The 18,485-nt window shown below is 37.5% G+C and overlaps 1 protein-coding gene across 5 annotated transcripts in view; it reads left to right on the top strand.

Moving 5' to 3' along the window:
* The first annotated feature begins 9,571 nt into the window (after positions 1 to 9,571).
* Positions 9,572 to 18,485, top strand: part of LOC117993031 (neuropeptides capa receptor-like) — a 28,868-nt gene continuing 19,954 nt past the window's right edge. Inside the window, exons 1-2 of one of the 5 annotated variants that reach the window (XM_069506252.1) lie at positions 9,577 to 9,686; positions 9,979 to 10,416. In XM_069506252.1, the coding sequence (XP_069362353.1) occupies positions 10,116 to 10,416 (301 nt within the window). In that variant the 5' untranslated portion in view covers positions 9,577 to 9,686; positions 9,979 to 10,115. Of the gene's footprint in view, positions 10,417 to 18,485 lie in introns of all 5 variants that reach the window. The other 4 variants (XM_034980784.2, XM_069506254.1, XM_069506251.1 and 1 more) reach the window with 4 other exon arrangements.

Below are 18,485 nucleotides of genomic sequence, written 5' to 3'. Positions count from 1 at the left end.
GAATGTGCAGGTAAAGTCCTTTCATATGATACTCCACTTGGTATAGTTATCTTACTTTGAAAGTGGAAAAAACTAATTAATATTTTTTCATGATTACATTTTAATTATTTGTTTGTGATGTGACCACAAATTCACGGTTTTCGGATTTTCCCCTTTACGTGTGCTATATAAGACCTACCTATCTACCAAATTTCATGATTCTAGGTCAGCAGGAAGTACCCTATAGGTTTCTTGAAAGACAGACAGACAACAAAGTGATCCTATAAGGGTTCCGTTTTTCCTTTTGAGGTACGGAACCCTAATATGTATCTATGTCTATCTTTAGGATGCTAGGTAGCTAGGCTCTGTACTAAATTCGTCAAGAGTCGAGACTGATCTTACGATTGGGCATTAAAAAGGCAATAGACCCATTTTCACATGTGAATGTAACTACTTAGTATTTAAAAACTAATATGTATGGTTAAACTAAAAATGACTCATTATTAACTTATTTATTTACAAGCCAAAATGGTGTCCATGAACATACATAATAAATAATATTTGTATTAATAAAAATGAGTGTGTGCCTTCGTTCGTCACCTGTGCGTTTTGGTACGATTGAATTGAAACTTTGCACAGTGGTTGTTGACACTTGCGTGAGGGTTTCTTGAGGACCATCAACCATCAACGTACAATAAGTGGTATGCGAGTTACTTTGCGACGCATGCCAGACATCAACTATATAGTAGTTTATATAATTTTACGAAGCACTCAATACTTAAGAGGATGTTTACAGGATAACGGCTCAATTTTTTTTTCATTAGCTTTCAATATCGCCTAGATTGCTGCTCGCGCCTTGTTGCGGAAATTACGAAAGTCTGCCTTTCTCCAACAAAAGCACTTCAATTTTTAGGGATCCGTACCTCAAAAGGAAAAAAGATCTCCCTTATAGGATCACTTTGTTGTCTGTCTGTCCGTCTGTCGTGTCTGTCAAGAAAACCTATAGAGTACTTCTCGTTGACCTAAAATCATGAAATTTAGCAGGTAGGTAGGTCTTATAGCACGAGTAAAGGAAAAATCTGTAAACCGTGAATTTGTGGTTACATCACAAAAACATATGTTTCAATTTTCAAAGTAAGATAACTATACCAAGTGGGATATAATATGAAAGGGCTTTACCTGGACATTCTTAAATAGATTTTTATTTATTTTTATGCATAATACTTTTTGATTTATCTAAAAAAATGAAAATGAAAGTCTAAAAAAATACCCGAGTGCGGAGCTCTCGATGCGCGAGTCTGACTCGCACTTGCCCATTTTATTAGGTAGGTTTGGACTTCGGAATCAGCCAACACCTCAGTTTACTTTAAAACTTAAGCAGAACAAACTTTAAGAACATTTGAGTAAATGCGTCTCTGTAATTTCTTGTTCAGAATAGGTGGGCTACGTTTGGAATTTCAACGCTTATCCATAATTTATAGCATTACTCAGCAATTTTTCTACCCGTTTGTTTGTAAAACGTGTCATGATAGAAATATTTACGCTTTAAAGCGGTGATGAAAAATCCGTTACGAGTAAACTGTAAAGCCCCTCCACGTGGAAAATAGAAATCGGGTCAGCCGGTCAACGTATCTTCGTAGCGAATAAAACATGTAACATCAGACGTAACATAAGGAAAATAACAGAAAAAAATATAACATAAGAAAAAAGAATAAAGCGTAACATGAGGAAAAAAAAAGCTTATTAATAATAGATAATAAGAAAATAAATTTTGCATGCCCACTGTATGGCGGATTGTAGCTGTAAATAAACCACTGTAACACCATCATTGTACCTGCAATCGTGCAAATAAATGATTTGATTTGATTTGATTTGATTTGAAAATAACAGAAGGAAGGAAAGATGATGTCAGCATGTGAAGGTGGCTTGGACATGCTGATAACGAGAAACCAAGCTGGATACGTGGCTGTCAAAGTTGCTGTACAAATACCACATTCGATTCGGCAAATTTTTATTGAACAACGAAACCGACCCGACATAAGTTCTACATTGTTTGACTTTCATTCGGCTAAAACGACCGGCAATTTTTAATTAAAAATTAAGTATGCCGCGTTAAGACCAATATATTTTTAGTTAAGTCGTTTTTAGTCTGGTTAAAACACCAATTTTCAACCCCAAAAAGTATTTTATGAGATATCGCCGAAAAACATGGAAATTTAGAAAAACCGATATTTCTAGAAAAACCTAAGTAAGACCAAACTAAAAACTACTTAACTAAAATCTTGCTCACCTACGAAGCAAACATTTTGGATATTGTATCAGTTTTTTTTTTTAATTCCGTTCGTTGTCGTCGTTTTAAAGTTTCGTTTTTCGGCGATACCACAAAAATTACTTTTTGGGCTTAGCCGCTTTTCGACAAAACGACAGCTGAATAATGAGTTTTCTGTTTCATGTAACGCAATAAATGTGAGTAAAGCAGTTTGTTAGAGGTTCGATTAACTTAATACTGGCTTTGCGAACTTCATGTGCTGGATAGTCGGGTACAAAATTAAATTACCAGAGGTCCGCGCTCGTATAATTAAAAACTCGTGCTATTTACAGGTAGTTTCAGGTAAAAAGAATATTTTCGTGTATCTCAGTTCTATTTTCCCCATGTTTTTTACCTATCCTTTTTCTTGTACAATATATCACACTGTCAAGGGTCAATGGAGAGAGGTAGAGATAAGTCACTTTCTTTCTCTGGTTTTCTTATGATTGTAATATTTTTTTGGTAGGAGGTTCAAAATTTACACGGGTTCACGAGTTCACATATTTCTAAACTTAAATATTAAGTACTAGATGATGCCCGCGACTTCGTCCGCGTGGATTTAGCTTTTTAAAAATCCTGTGGTAACTCTTCAATTTTACGGGATAAAAAGTAGCCTATGTCCTTCCCCGGGATGTAAGCTATCTCTGTACCAAATTTCGTCAAAATCGGTTGAACGGTTAAGCCGTGAAAAGCAAGCAGACAGACAGACAGACAGACACACTTTCGCATTTATAATATTAGTATGGATTACAATAAAACTTAAAGCTAGCCTTATCTAATTACTGTACAAATCCTGCCCGTGTTGGACAGCCTGGCTAATCCTTTGATTTAATTTATTCCAATCTTGGAACTCATATTATACTTATCTTGCAAATAAGATATTTTTGTGGGTATTTGGCATACCAAAGACTTTCATTGAGTTTGATTGATCGATATCCAAATGAGAACTAAAACACGTTTGTATAGAAAGTGCTGGGGAGTACGCTATGGAAACTTCTCATAATAGACATTATGTCCAAATTAGTGCCATATTAATATGCAACTACGTGATTATACGAGAGGAATTGATCGACTTCGAGGGGGTAAATGAAACTTCAACCTCAAGTTAGGTCGTTAGTGGCTATTCGACGAACCTCCTACCGTAATATAAATCCATTTATGGCCTTCAAGGAAGTTTCAATTTAGTTACTGGGAACTGAAAGTGGCTACATTTTAGAGTTCCGTACCCGAAGTGGGTTAACAGGATCCTATTGGTAAGCCTCCGTTGTCCTTCCGTCTGTCTGTCAGCGGGCTGTATCTCATAAACCGTATTAGACCGTACCGAACCGTAGGTAGAGAATTGCAAGTTTCACTGAGTGTGTATTTCTATGGTCGCTATAACAACAAATAATAAAAATTTCAAAATTGCCTCTCTCCACCTATTACGGTCCATGACATTCAGCTTGCTGACAGACAGACAAACGGATGGACGGACACCAGAGGCTAAATAATAGGGTCCGGTTGGTACCCTTTGGGAACGGAGCCCTAAAAATGAATAAAACATAAAAAATACAACAAAACTTTGCCCTTTTACTTTATTTACACAAGTATGATTACTTAGACACAGTTCGTCACAGATAAGCCTTACCAGCAATTTTGTATTATGAGTTGGTAGATAGATAGTACTTTATCAAACTTCGGAATGTAAGGCTACCTTTCCACGAGAGTTTTTTTTTTTTTAAAAGAATATTAGCCATGTTAAATGACTAATATTCCCCTTTCCTCTCCAATTAAGCGTCAGGCTTGTGCTAAGAGTAGGTACGACAATAGTGCAACGGGCGGGGTTTGAACCGTCGACCTTTCGGTTTTCAGTCCACTCCTATACCGGTTGAGCTATTGAGGCTTGCGAGATGTGCGAGGTATTTCCATTAAAGCTAAGTAGAGTAGTGGACCGGGTAAGATGCGCTTTGCGTGAGGTAGTAGTGCGAGGAAGATGCACAGAGGCGTGCTAAAGTACGCTTACTCATTGTGTTGCATACTGTGTCATGTAATTCTGACCTAAAAGTACAGATCTTTTTTCAATTTTTTTGAATTTCGTAGTTTCTCCTGAAAACCTATGATTTTACACACATACGACGATACTTCTCATAGCTACACCACTTGCGCTCCCTAGCTCGCATCCTTAGCTCGAATCCCTCGCTACAAAGTATACAAAACCTCTACGGTATGCTCTTGTTGTGTTTGACACTATCATATTATCATATCTATTAAAAGTATGCTCCTAAAAAAGCATACTATACCTACAGTCGAAGACTATGTAAAAGATAAAAGAGCTTGGATTTGACTAGCTCCAGCAATGCACGGGGCTGCAATTGCTTGTACAATATGGTATAATAACATTGTAAATTCAAAACTTAAAAAGAGCAACCGCCGAGTTTCTTGCTGGTTCTTCTCGGTAGGAACGGTATTCCGAACCAGTGGTAAATTAAACTACCTGACGATTCAAAGGCACTTGTGAAAGTTTACTTGAATAGAATAATATTCTATTCTATTCTATTCCTATTCATAGCTTAGCAATGTATCACATGTCTAGTGGAAAAGCAATCTAGCCATAGGCATAGCCTAATTCCAAAGTCCTCCAAATAGGCATACAAATGGAATACGATTTGAAATTCTTGAATAATAAGGAAAGTACAAAAACTTTTCATGTTCATGTTTTCTTATCCTATTTTACATGTATTACAAACATCATTACAATGTTCGTTGATTTACATTGTAAAGGAAAGCCGTGTTAAGACTTTTGTATCTTTTGTATCTTGCTCTATGAATTATGAACGTCGTATTCTTAATTGCTGAGAACGCGACTCTCAGCAATTAAGAAAACGAACCCTTTCATTTATCACCTACGGAGGGTGTTAACTGTTAGCCCACTAGTTAAGACGTCGCCCACCTTCAGGGAGTCCAGGATTTCATCCGGATATGTGAATGAATATATGATGAAATAAAATCAGTTTTTCGTACATAGGGCATACCATTTTTACTGCATATGCATGTGTTAAGTGGTGTGCAAAAAAAATCGGTGGTAGCCTATTCGTTAAGACTTCAGTCTCCTAGTCGGGAGATCCGGGGTTCGATCCTGGGGATGCAGCTCTAACTGTTCAGAGTTATGTGCGTTTTAAGCAATCAAAATATATCGCTTGCTTTAACGGCGAACGAAAACGTTCGTGAGGATACCTGCATGCCTATTCTCTATAACATTATCATCTCAAGTGTGTGAAGTCCTGCCAGTCCGCACTTGACCAGTGTGGTCAAATCCTTTTCATTCTGGGTGGAGACCCACTGCTCGATTTTAATATAATGACAGTTACATTTGTCACGATCGCAATCACTTGGTTGGTTGACGCCCGCTCACTATTAGCTACATTGCATTGTTGCAATAAGAATCGCACAAATTCAGCCAATCAGAACCAATTGAGATTGTAATAATGATTGATGCAGGTTTTACGAAATCGACCTACCGTCCTCAGTAGTGGGCCGGTGGTGGGTTGATTATGATGGAGTTACGACGGCGATGACGCCGCGTCGTGGTGATGTGTACCGGCCCTAATAACTTATTCTATTTCTTCTTTTCTCTGTGGTTTTCAATCATTCATTCATATTTCAGGCATTCATGCTCCACAGGTCATAGTACCTACTCGTAATAACTTCACTAGAATTTAGACAACCATGTCCTCTTTTATGCTGTAACACGTGTACGGGCTTACATGTGCAGTTGAATGAATATCGAAAACTTCGTGTGAAGGGGCTACATGTTTTATAGACTAACCTATAATATAATATGGGTATGGTATGGGTACATGGGTACCTTCTAGTCATAAGTGAATATGCATCTTCTAGGCAAGCGCGCTCTATCTTGCTGCACTGATTACTTGCCAGCGAGTCTGATTGCAGCCTAGCGGTAGTCTCTAAATTTAACAAAAAACTCGATGATTTCCGCGACTTTGATCATCTTAAACTTAGAGTAGGTATAAAAAGAAAATAAATGAAATAAAATGATTGTTAAAATAGTAAGTCGTTTCAAAATTACGTCGGGAACCCTGAAGTAAATTTGAAAAACCTGTATCTCAAGGAAGCATAAGTACTCGTATGATAAGTTTTAGGGTGTTACACGAACTCTCGTAAGTTGGAGTGCTACGAGCCTATCGGCAACATAAGCCCTTTGTTATTAAATTCGCAGAGCAAAACCTAAGCTGCACCGGATATGAGACCACATTCTTCCGTCGTCGTAATCTCACATCATGTTACAAGACAGTATACAGACACTTTCTAAGTAGTTTCAACTTGTAGATAAGCTGCGGTCTTTGAGTATTTCGTAGTCCCAGTCTACGACATTTTCGAAGCGCTACGCCTGAGTCGACGAGTTATATTACAGTACATTTTACGCAGTAAGTAATATACTTACCTATTATTTTTAGGGTTCCGTACCTCAAAAGGAAAAACGGAACCCTTATAGGATCACTTTGTTGTCTGTCTGTCTGTCTGTCTGTCGGTCTGTCAAGAAACCTACAGGGTACTTCCCGTTGACCTAGAATCATGAAATTTGGCAGGTAGGTAGATCTTATAGCTGACATTCGGGGAAAAATCTGAAAACCTTGAGTTTGTGGTTACATCACACAAATAAAATTAAATTGTGGTCATGAATTAATAATTAGTATTTTCATTTATCTAAGAAAGATAACTATATCAAGTGGGGTATCATATGAAAGGTCTTTACCTGTGCATTCTAAAACAGAATTTTATTTATTTTTATGTATCATAGTTTTGGAATTATCATTTTATGGTAAAAAAAAACTGCAACATGCTCTCTCTTGTGCTGGTGGTAGTGAGCTTTTCTTACTTACTCATGTGAATTGTAAATGAAGAAAGGTACACGTACACAAGAGTAGGGTCTATTTGAGTAATAAATATTACGTTCCTGATTCTGCAGCACGTAAGTAGTTCCATAAGTAGCAATTTGTGTTCCGTTTTCCCAGTTTTATTATTTACGACCTGATGCCCGCAACGTACTCATGGATTCAATTTTAGGGTTCCGTACTTCAAAAGGAAAAACGGAACCCTTATAGGACACTTTATTGTCTGTGTGTCTGAAAGAAACCTACAGGGTACTTCACGTTGAACTAGAATCATGAAATTTGGCAAGTAGGTCTTATAGCAGACATTAGGGGGAAAATCTGAAAACCGTGATTTGTGGTTACATCACACAAAAAAAAATGTGTTCTACTAATAATTAGTATTTTCAATTTTCGAAGTAATATAACTATATCCAGTGGGGTATCATATGAAAGGTCTTCACCTGTTCATTCTAAAACAGATTTTTATTTATTTTTAGGCGTCATAGTTTTTGAATTATGGTGCAAAATGTCGAAAAAATACGACTGTAGTACAGAACCCTCGTTGCGCGAGCCTGACTCGCACTTGGCCGGTTTTTTTTACTGATTTTCCTTGATTTCCCAAAATTAAAAGATGTAGGTAACCTATGTCACTCTTCATGTCTTTAACTAGATCCTTAAAAAACCACATTCCGTAGTTAAGTTGCAGCGTGATTGAAGGACAAACCAACAAAGAAACTTTCGCATTTATAATAATTAGTGATTGGAATGAGGAACTAGTATTTCGTAGAAACGTTGGGTTGTTTACATATTACTCATTTTGGTTTTTAGTCGATTAAAAGTTAGTCCTTGATATGATCACACCTGGTAAGTAACAGATATAACCTAATGCGGTCTAAAATGGAAGCCCCTTTGGTTTCTACACAGCATCGCACCAAAACGCTAAATCACTAACGGCACAGTGTTGCCAGTAGGATGGTAAGATACCACGGGTGGAGCTACCACCACAACAGACCAGCCCTCTGATTGTGTAAGAAAAACGAATTCATCGTAATCGTAATCGACGGCAAATTCTGTCCTTTGATTGGTTGATTCGCTGTTTACATTTTTTTTCACAGCCAATCAACGAGCAGAATTTGCTACCTATTACGATAGCGATGAATAGGTACGTTTTCCTTACACAATTTGGGGGGGCACAGACCATTTAGAAATGAAAATTCGCAAATTGCCCATGCCGTCGTACCCGCCAGGACTTCCCATTGTTCCCATTTACGAGTATAAGACTACAGCACTCAGCGATGTGCGTAGGAGGTCGACAAATTAAAGAAAATATTTACTCCAAAATTTTTCTGCGTCCACAGTTCTTACGTCCTCTTAGTAAATAGTGCTCTCGGTTTCTGCGTTTCTAGTTTCACTGACCTACTTAACTTTAGAAACGAGTAATAGTAGTAATAAAGGAAGTAAGATTAAGATTAAAGATTAAGAATCACGGTTTTTACATTTTCCGATTTTCCGACTGAATTCACAATAAAAAATAAATTTGAATAAAGACTAAATTATGGAGCGTCGAATATTAACGGACGGAATGAAATATTGTGGTGTCCATTGAGGAAAAATGCTTTGTATTTAAATAATGGAAAAATTATGGTGAAAGCTTACAAAAGAAGCTGGGAATTTGTTTCTTGAAATTCACCAAATAAGCAATCTATGACAAAAAATATTTAACAGCACTTGAATATAATTACAAAAATGTAGGTATTCGAAGTACCTATAGTACGCGACAGGTCGACATAGCAATTGGGGAGGTAAAGCCCGCACAACCCCCGCGCTAACCCGGTGCGGGCGAGCGCGAGTGACGTGCGGGTGTGCGGGGCGTCCCTCCGCTTCATACCCCGATTGCCATCTCGACCTGTCGCGTAATATACCTACTCGAATATGGTGAGATGGAATTCAATCTAAATACTAACGACCACCAAGGACATCTATACATTTCAATGTTCTTGTTTTGACATGTACATACAATTTGAGCAAATATGGATAGTGAATTTTTTTTCATATTTTATCACAAGTAAAAGAAAAGTATAAGTATTTACATGTAGGAAAAACTTATCACTAAAAAATTTATATTATTTTAGCAGATATGTGTTAATAATGTTTCCATAAGTTAATCTCCATACTAAATGACGAATTTACACAAATGAATCAACATACGTAATGATGTTATTAGTTTGATCGTTGCTGGCAACTTCCCGAGAACCAAGCAATCAGGCAAGGCAAGGTTTCAGCCGTGGCACGTAGAACAGTAGGTGTTGGCTGAAAGATCGACATTTCGCCGTAAAGCTCAATCTACAGTTCTGATCAAAACTTCCATTCAATCAGTATTCAATGCTCAATGCTCATTTCAGTACGCGCGGGAAACTCGTCGTGGGAAGGCGTGTCGGTTGTACTCCTACTTTGCGATCTTGGTAGTGGATAGCGTAATAGTACAATACAACTTTATGCGTTTAATTCGTTTTTCCACCTATAAATTGGTAAAAAATTATTTCTAGAATCTAGATACACATGAGTTTTAGTAGAATATATTTCTGATTTGATACGAAAAACAAAACAAAAGACGTTTCAGTTGAAAAATATTTGTAGGTAAAAAATTCAGTGTGAATTGATTGTGTTTTATTAATTCACTGAATAAATTACTAATCTCATTTGGGTTTATTCAAATTTAATTTAAATCAATATTTTTGAAGCAAGAGATTTTCAAGTTTAAAATTGTGAATAAGAAAATTATTAGGTTAACACAACAATAATTCTGTCGCTACATTTAAGTCTAGATTTTATGATATTGATATTATGTATAACAAGTATATAACTATGCTGAACAATCTCAAAATAAATCGTGTACTATCTACAAGTTAAATATCAAGTAGGCATTTAAAATAAGGAAATAGTTTTCATAAAAAACCATGGAGGCATCATCATTTCTTCGCGCAAACGAAACGTATGAAGACTTTTACAACCGATGTAACAATTTGTCTAAGTTCGACTGTAGTGAGGAAGAAATGCTCTGGTGGATGATGGGTTCGCGCCGATTGCCGCTGAGCGAGATAGTGCCGATCAGTGTGGTGCTGGTGGTGATATTTCTGACGGGCGTCGTGGGCAACGTGTGCGTGTGCGTGGTCATCGTGCGCAACCCGGGCCTGCACACCGCCACCAACTATTACTTGTTCAGCTTGGCTGTCAGCGATCTGTTGCTGCTACTGTTTGGTGAGTACACCTTTTTTTTCTGAAAATCCATCATGATACCACCGGCCACGTGGGAGCATAGTGGCTATGTCGGACTCCTACCGACTAAAAACCTCATTAAGTTCCATCCTGCCATCTGACGACGAGGCTCAAAATGGACCAGAAACTCCTCTTTACTCCGCCGCGCCAGTGGATGTCCGTCGCAGCAGACCCACCACTAGGGCACAGTACACTACGTGCCCCCAAACGCCGTTAGGCATGCTGTATACCTACTAGTACAAAATACAGTTAGCAGGCCTCTAGACGACAGTGCTATACAGTGGTCTATACCTACTATCTTACTGCGCGTGATGAGAAAGGTTGACTGACGAACCAAATCGTGGGGTCTCCTCCAACGTCTCGTCTCACTTCGTGCTATTTAATCAATCACTGATCATTTAACAAATGTGAAAGTGTGTATGTCTGTTGGTTTGTTCTTCATTCACGCCGAAACGAAGCAACAGATCGACGTAATTTTTGGCATGAATATACCTACTTAGTTAAAAATGTGGGAAGTGACGAAGGCTACTTTTTAATCCGTAAATCTAAGAGTTTCCGCTGCATTTTTAAACAACTAAATTCACGCGAACGAAGTCATGGACCGCATCAGTTGGTTGATGTATAAATAGCGCAAGTTCAATATTAGAGTTATTTTTAAACAGCTTGTTGTTTAGTGACTAGCTCATTAAATTGCGGATCATGAGGTTTTAGGTTCGACTCCCGTTTATGGCCTAAAATGTTTCCAAAAGGTTTTTTCTATGAAGAAATTCTCAGCAGCAATTGCAACAACAAGTTACAATCCCGCAGCTCGTAAGTACGTAAAGCCGTTGGTTGACTCCCGCTTGATCTCTCTCCGGTCATGTCAAATTGCCGGGTTAGCACGGGGCCTGTGCGGGTGTGCGGGGTGTTTTGCCATCTCAACCAGTCGCGGACTATAAGTACCTACTTACAAATAAACATTATTTAAAGCTGACTCCCTTTGAAAAATGACCCCGGATGGGTTCGAAACTAGTCGAGCTAACGTCGACTAAACACGTGAGTAAAGCCGGGTGTGAGATATGTATGATTATTTAGAGAATTGCATTTTCTTCTTCTCTTTTGTTTGATTTTAACAAAATAAACTTTATGTGGAGCTAAATCAGCACAAAGAAAGCACTTCGCCAGTGTCACGTAGGATCTAACAGCCACAGCCCACAAAGGGACGGAAAGCACTTTCTATAGATAGATAAACTCCATAGGCCTGTACGTATTTTAGTACAGTACGTGGCAGAAAGTAATGTACATCGGCCTTTAGAATGACATTTCGGCTTTGTATAGCGTTGTCTCGGTCACTCGACCCTATATGACGTTTTGTCGGTCTCAACGACAGATTCTCTACAACGCTCTATACATCTGCTATCTTCTTCTAAAGGTCGATGTGCATTACTTTCTGCCGCATACTGTATGTCCGTAAGGGTTAGACAATCGATTCTCTAGCCAAACATGGAGCAAAGTAATACTTTTTACTACGTAACTTTTTGATAGAGATATTTCAAAGGGAAATTACATGAATGTTGTTATGTTAACAATGGTACGTTATATCGTCAGAGCTGTAATTGCGAGTATTTCAGTTGGGAAACTTTTCGTGTCAATAAAATGCGTTTGGCACCGACCGCGCATGTTGATCGAACGTGTCGGGCGGGTGATTTCTGCTCGTTAGATTTTATCGAAACATGCAATATGCATACGCATGCTTTTACTTCATCATTATCATCATAATCAGCCTGTGGACGTCCACTGTTGGACATAGGCCTTCCCTAAAGAGCGCCACCACACCCTCAGCCTTCCTCATCCAGCCACTTCCCGCCAGCCTCTTTATATCGGCTTTTACTTATCAACACTAAAATATCAAATGTTGGCTGATTGGATGATTGGTCGACACTCACTCACTATTTGATTTAAGTATTTTTGATGTATTTTGGATACTGGAGATGTATTTTTGATGACCTCCCTGGTGCAGTGGTGACCGCTGTAGTTTTATAAGGGAAGGTCCCGGGTACAATTCCAGGCAGGGGCAGTTTTCTCATTTAAATTTTCTAAATGGTCTCTGGTCTGGTCTGGTGGGAGGCTACGGCCATGGCTAGTTAGCTCTACCGTCAAAGCCGTGCCACCAAGCGATTTAGCGTTCCAGTGTGATGCCTATACCCCGTCCAGGTTAGCCCGCTACCATCTTAGACTGCATCATCACTTACCACCAGGTGAGATCGCAGTCAAGGAACTTGTATAGGAATATAGAAGTCAAATTACGACGATAGATCCGCAGAATTACTCTCAAGTCGTGCCTATAAAAGTTTTACTTCAAAAATCCTCATTATTCGTTCTCAGCAACCTTGGGAACGGGCCGCCACGTTTTTGAAGCACGTTCGAAGGTACCAAAAATTAGATAAACCACGCGCTAATATCGTTTGCCACCGAAATTGAACTTAAATACGTTCAAGGCAAGAGTAAATAGGCATCATCTGGGCAATCGCGCTCCAACCTAGACCTCAGCATAGCTCTGTTTCTCAGGCATGATTGTCGTCAAGCGCAAACCTATTTCACAGTAAAAAAAAAACAGTTTTCGTTACAATGTCACGTAGATATTATATACTTACCGAAGGAAATTGGAGAGGGTTTCAATATCATGTCAAGGGCTCGATCCATTTTGAGCGTCTAATTAAACTCTGTCAACTAAAGTTACGGATACCCAGGTGTTAATTCATTTGTCTTGTTATCCCGCAACCTAAATATGGGTGAGTAAATTCGACATGATTATACTCCCACGCAGTACCTGTTAATTTAGAACACGTTCATTAAATACACTTGAACGATTTTTTATTTTTGTGTTTACTTAATTAAGAAAATTTAAATAATTTTCACAATAAGTAGACAATCCAAAGTTACAAAAACGGCAAGATTTGAACATTTGATTTGAATTTTTTCTTCATCTAAACTGGACCTTTTGCGATTGGCCCTTAACTGTCGGATTCTGTGGCTTTGTGATGATTTACGAGGTCTCATACAGAACGTATGAAGAGTGGTTGGCGTGAGTCCAGCGTGCAGCAGAAGCGGACGCCCGACTCGGCAAAATTCTGAACTAGCGGTGTTTAGTACTGGATGAGCAGATATATTCTTCCCGCGGCGCGGCGTGCAACTAATTTTTGCTGATGGATAAATAATTTCTAATAATATGCGACCAACCATAAAATTCCAATCCATAACTGTTGATATTTGAAATACTTACCTATACTTATTTAAGTAGTTTAGAAACTACTTAAATAACTTATTTAAGTAGTTTAGAAACTACTTAAATAAGTATAGTGTCTTTACTAAATAAATTCAGTCAGCAGTCCGCAGTAGGTATGAAATACACTCAGTAGGCACCTACTTATTTCATACGTGTGAAAGTTAACGAACAGACATAATTTCGGATCTGTAGGTAAGTAATCATAATTAAACTGTAACTGGACGATTTATGTAGGTACCTACTTACATTAAATGTATTTTAATAAAATCAGGGGATGCATTATTATCAATATAGAGCCCAATACAGTATTTTTTAAATAAATAAATAAATAAATAAATAAAAGTTTATTCAGCTCACAAACCAAAAATAGACAAAAAAAAAGCAAAACATACAAACCAAATATTACAAATTAAAAAATTAAAACTAGGTAAGCTTAAAACTACGAGCTCGACAGTACTAAAAAGAAAAATGATGTCCTGTTTGAGCTAAAAAGGCTCCTGCCTCAGCATGATGCTGCAGTATTTGACTACTGCAGCGCTGATTTTCAGGCAGAGCCCTAGTATCACGACCCGACAACGAAAGTGTTCTCTATAATATAAAAATCAACTAAAATAAAAATAAAAAAAACTTCATTATTAGTAGAGTAATAAATATGATATATATATACATATAGGGTATTACATATATACTTATACACATGTAAACTTATACACATACAAAGTGTAGATACGACATGTTTTTGATGTAGGGAATGCCATTATTCTGTTTGTGTAGACTACCTGCAGGGGACCACTTGACCACCATAATATAGAATAAGTAGTATATTATAATATGACATAGTGTAGTATAGTCAGAGATAAGTATCGTGTGTTGTAGTGCGTGTAAGATCTGGAATAGTCGTTTAACCCTGTGATTTTTAGCTTTCTAAAACATATTTTTTTAAAGTTTTTTTAAAAGAAATTGTAGATTTTAGCATTCTGATTGGGGGTGGGAGATCATTCCAGATCTTACAGGCTGCGTGTTTAAATGTACCTCGAAATGCAGCAGTTTTATGCCTTGCCATAGCGATTCGGGGTACAGCCCTCACAGTCCTCACACTATATTTACTTCTTTCAGGTACCCATTTTATTTTAGCGTGCAAATAAGCTGGTTTTCCTGTAGAAATGATGCCAAACAACAAAGTAGCTAGCTTTTAAATCTTCTTCTATCTTTCTTTCTATCTGCCTGGACGGACAGACAGAGGACAGAGTGACATTAATAGTACTTACTTCGTTTAACCCTTTGAGTACGGGACCCTAAAAATGGAGATGTTCTATCGCTAAGTTTAATCAACTTTAGTCTCAAACGGTAGCAAGAGTAATTGCATTGGACTTTTCTCTAGGTTTCCTTCACGTAGTTATAGTCTGAATTTTTAGGGTTCCGTACCTCAAAAGGAAAAACGGAACCCTTATAGGATCACTTTGTTGTCTGTCTGTCTGTCTGTCTGTCAAGAAACCTACAGGGTACTTCCCGTTGACCTAGAATCATGAAATTTGGCAGGTAGGTACATCTTATAGCTGACATTTGGAGACAAATCTGTAAACCGTGAATTTAGGGTTAGATCACACAAAAAAATGAAATTGTGGTCATGAACTAATAATTAGTATTTTCAACTTTCGAAGTGAGATAACTATATTAAGTAGGGTATTATATGAAAGGTCTTCACCTGCACATTCTAAAACAGATTTTTATTTATTTTTATGCATCATAGTTTTTGAATTATCGTGCAAAATGTCGAAAAAATATGACTGTGGTACGGAACCCTCATTGCGCGAGCCTGACTCGCACTTGGCCAGTTTTTCTTTAAGGGTGCCTCTTGACTAAACCGGAATGGAAGCGTGCTCAGCTAGCCAGTCAGGGTGCCTTTTCACTAAAACACCGCCACATAATTATGACGACCTAATCCATACTTCAATACTCAGATTATAAATGCGAAGGTGTGTCTGTTGGTTGGTTTGTCCTTCAATAATATAGCAATGGAGCAACGGATCGACGTGATTTTTGCATAAAAGACCTGGGGAGTGACATAGGCTACTTTTTATCCCGGTAAATTAAACAGTTCCCACGGCATATAAAAACTTAAATCCACGTAAACGAATTTACCGAACGAACGAAGCCGCGGTCATCATCTAATTAGGTACTTACTTCTGTTACCTATGGATACACGTATGAATACGTGACTATATAAGGGGCAGGGTCCGTAGTTCAACTCCCAGCAGGTACAATTTCATAATCATCTCAACCCATCGCCAGCCCACTATCTCAGAATTGGGTATAGGAAAATAACGAGTTTTATATTGAAAAAGATGGTCTATTGTCTATTCTCGCACGTCTCGCTTCAACGAAAACGAACCCTAAAGCTAGACGGATTTCAGCGGATTACTAAAAACAATGAAAACTTTGCTCGAGCACGTATTATGTAGGTATCCTACCACCTACCTATTTATTGGCAGTATTTTTCGAGTAGTCTAAAAATGGTACCAATACTTTATTAATTACGTTGTTTTTGCTTGTTTTTTCTATAACTTATAATTATTATTGATTTCTTTTTCTATAACTTAATACCTGACCCATCGCGGTGTTGGCTTGGGTGAAATTTCTGAAGACACTATAATTAATCTCAATTATCTAAACCTACTGGTTTGAGCTGTACGTTGCTGTTACTCAGATTCTCCTTCTGTAATTTTATTATATTGTAGAGATTGTTTCTTATTTTTATCAATGTATTGTTACTGTGGTCAATAAAAGTCACTATGATTCACAAAAAGTATCTCACAGTTTTTCTGTACTTATTATGGTATAAGCACCCTTATTATAAATGCGAATGTTTGTTGATTTGTTGGTTTGTCCTTCAATCACGTCTCAACGTGATTTTTGCATGGGTATAGACAAAGACCTGGAGAGTGACATTATGCTACTTTTTATCCCGGATAATCAAAGAGTTCCCACGGGATTTTTAAAAAAACTAATTCCACGCGGACGAAGTCGCGGGCATCAGCTAGTTATATAATAAAAAAAACTACTTAAATACTCACTCTATGCTCCATATTTTGTTATGGTCATTTTAAGCTTGTGATGCGCAATTTTAATTGAGAGCATCTAAACAAAATAATCTGCTACCTTACGCAGATACCTACAATATCGAAAAGAAAATGACGTAAAAGTTTATGAAAAAGTTGGAAACTGTTCGTTGCAATTTACTTAAGTGGGTAATATAATTTTAATAAAGGTAGTAGGTACTCATACAGAACCAGGATGCTCTCTAATGAAATATTAATCGTCCCTGATGGCAATATAATCGAGTTAACATTTTAATTTATGTTTCCTTAGCACACTGCTGGAAACATCTCGGAAACTCCATACTTTATTAACCGACTTCAAAAAAAGGAGGAGGTTATCAATTCGACTGTATGTTTTTTTTTTATGCTTGTTACGCGATTTTTCCCCAAATTTCAGCTATGAGATCTACCTAGCTGCCAAATTTCATGATTCTGGGTCAACGGGAAATACCCTGTAGGTTTCTTGACAGACAGACAGACAGACAACAAAGTATATAAGGGTTCCGTTTTTTCTTTTGAGGTACGGAACCCTAAAAACGTAGACCCGCGTACGGTACCGCCTGTCTCATATAACTTATATTTTCACCCTCAGAACGAATTTATACCTAAAACCATTTAGGTTCAGTTACGAGTTCCTCGAAAATTTGTCGCAGTAATAAAATTTCAATTTCACTCCTAGTAATATTAAATCCCTCTTATATACTACTAAACCCGGTCACGCTTTGTTATGGTTCAGTCTGATAGCCCAGGCGATTTAAGCTCGATTGAAACCTTGAATTAAATATCCCCGAGTATTTATATTATAATAATAAAAATTAAGCTTTCCTATGTTTGGTTTTGCAAAACTCCAAAAGAAGTCGGCGAATCGACTTGTTTTTACATAAAGTTGCATTTCTTATACATACCAACCTAAATAAGTGTTTTATGTATTTTTATCCCGAAGTTCCCTCGGGAACGGGAATTAATTACTTCTCTAATGGAAATTAGTCTCGAAATAAATAACTTTGTTTTAATTCTGGCACATTTGTTTTTTACGCTCTTCTAAGAGCGTATCTTCTCTAAAGTGGGACCCCTAGGATGCTGGCTTCCCCTTTCATACTCAAATGTCTCGCCGACCGTGTTTTTTTTATAATTTCCGCAAAAACTATTAGAGCTATGAAAAAACCGTAAAAGGCACGGTGTGACATGAATCAGAGATATCATCGTTATTTATATTAAATAATATTTACTATGAGGTAAGACACGTTAGAACTTTAAATCCAACATTAAAAAAACCGGCCAAGTGCGAGTAAGGCTCGCGCAACGAGGGTTCCGTACTACAGTCGTATTTTTTCGACATTTCTCACGATCATTCAAAAACTATGATGCATAAAAATAAATAAAAATCGGTTTTAGAATGCACAGGTGAAGACCTTTCATATGATACCCCACTTGATATAGTTATCTTACTTCGCAAATTGAAAATACTAATTTTTAGTTTATGAATACAATTTAATCATTTTTGTGTGATGTAACCACAAATTAACGGTTTTCAGATTTTTCCTCTTATGTCTTTCTAGGTCAACGGGAAGTACCCTATAGGTTTCTAGACAGACAGACAGACAACAAAGTGGTCCTATAAGACAAAGCTTTATAAAAGACGATTTTTGTTTGTTATAGCCTTTCCATAGGTACTAACTTAGTTCAGC

The sequence above is a fragment of the Maniola hyperantus genome, chromosome 22 (genome assembly GCF_902806685.2).
Source record: "Maniola hyperantus chromosome 22, iAphHyp1.2, whole genome shotgun sequence".
NCBI classification, from domain to species: Eukaryota; Metazoa; Arthropoda; class Insecta; order Lepidoptera; family Nymphalidae; genus Maniola; species Maniola hyperantus.
This window is presented reverse-complemented; position numbering and strand designations above follow the sequence as displayed.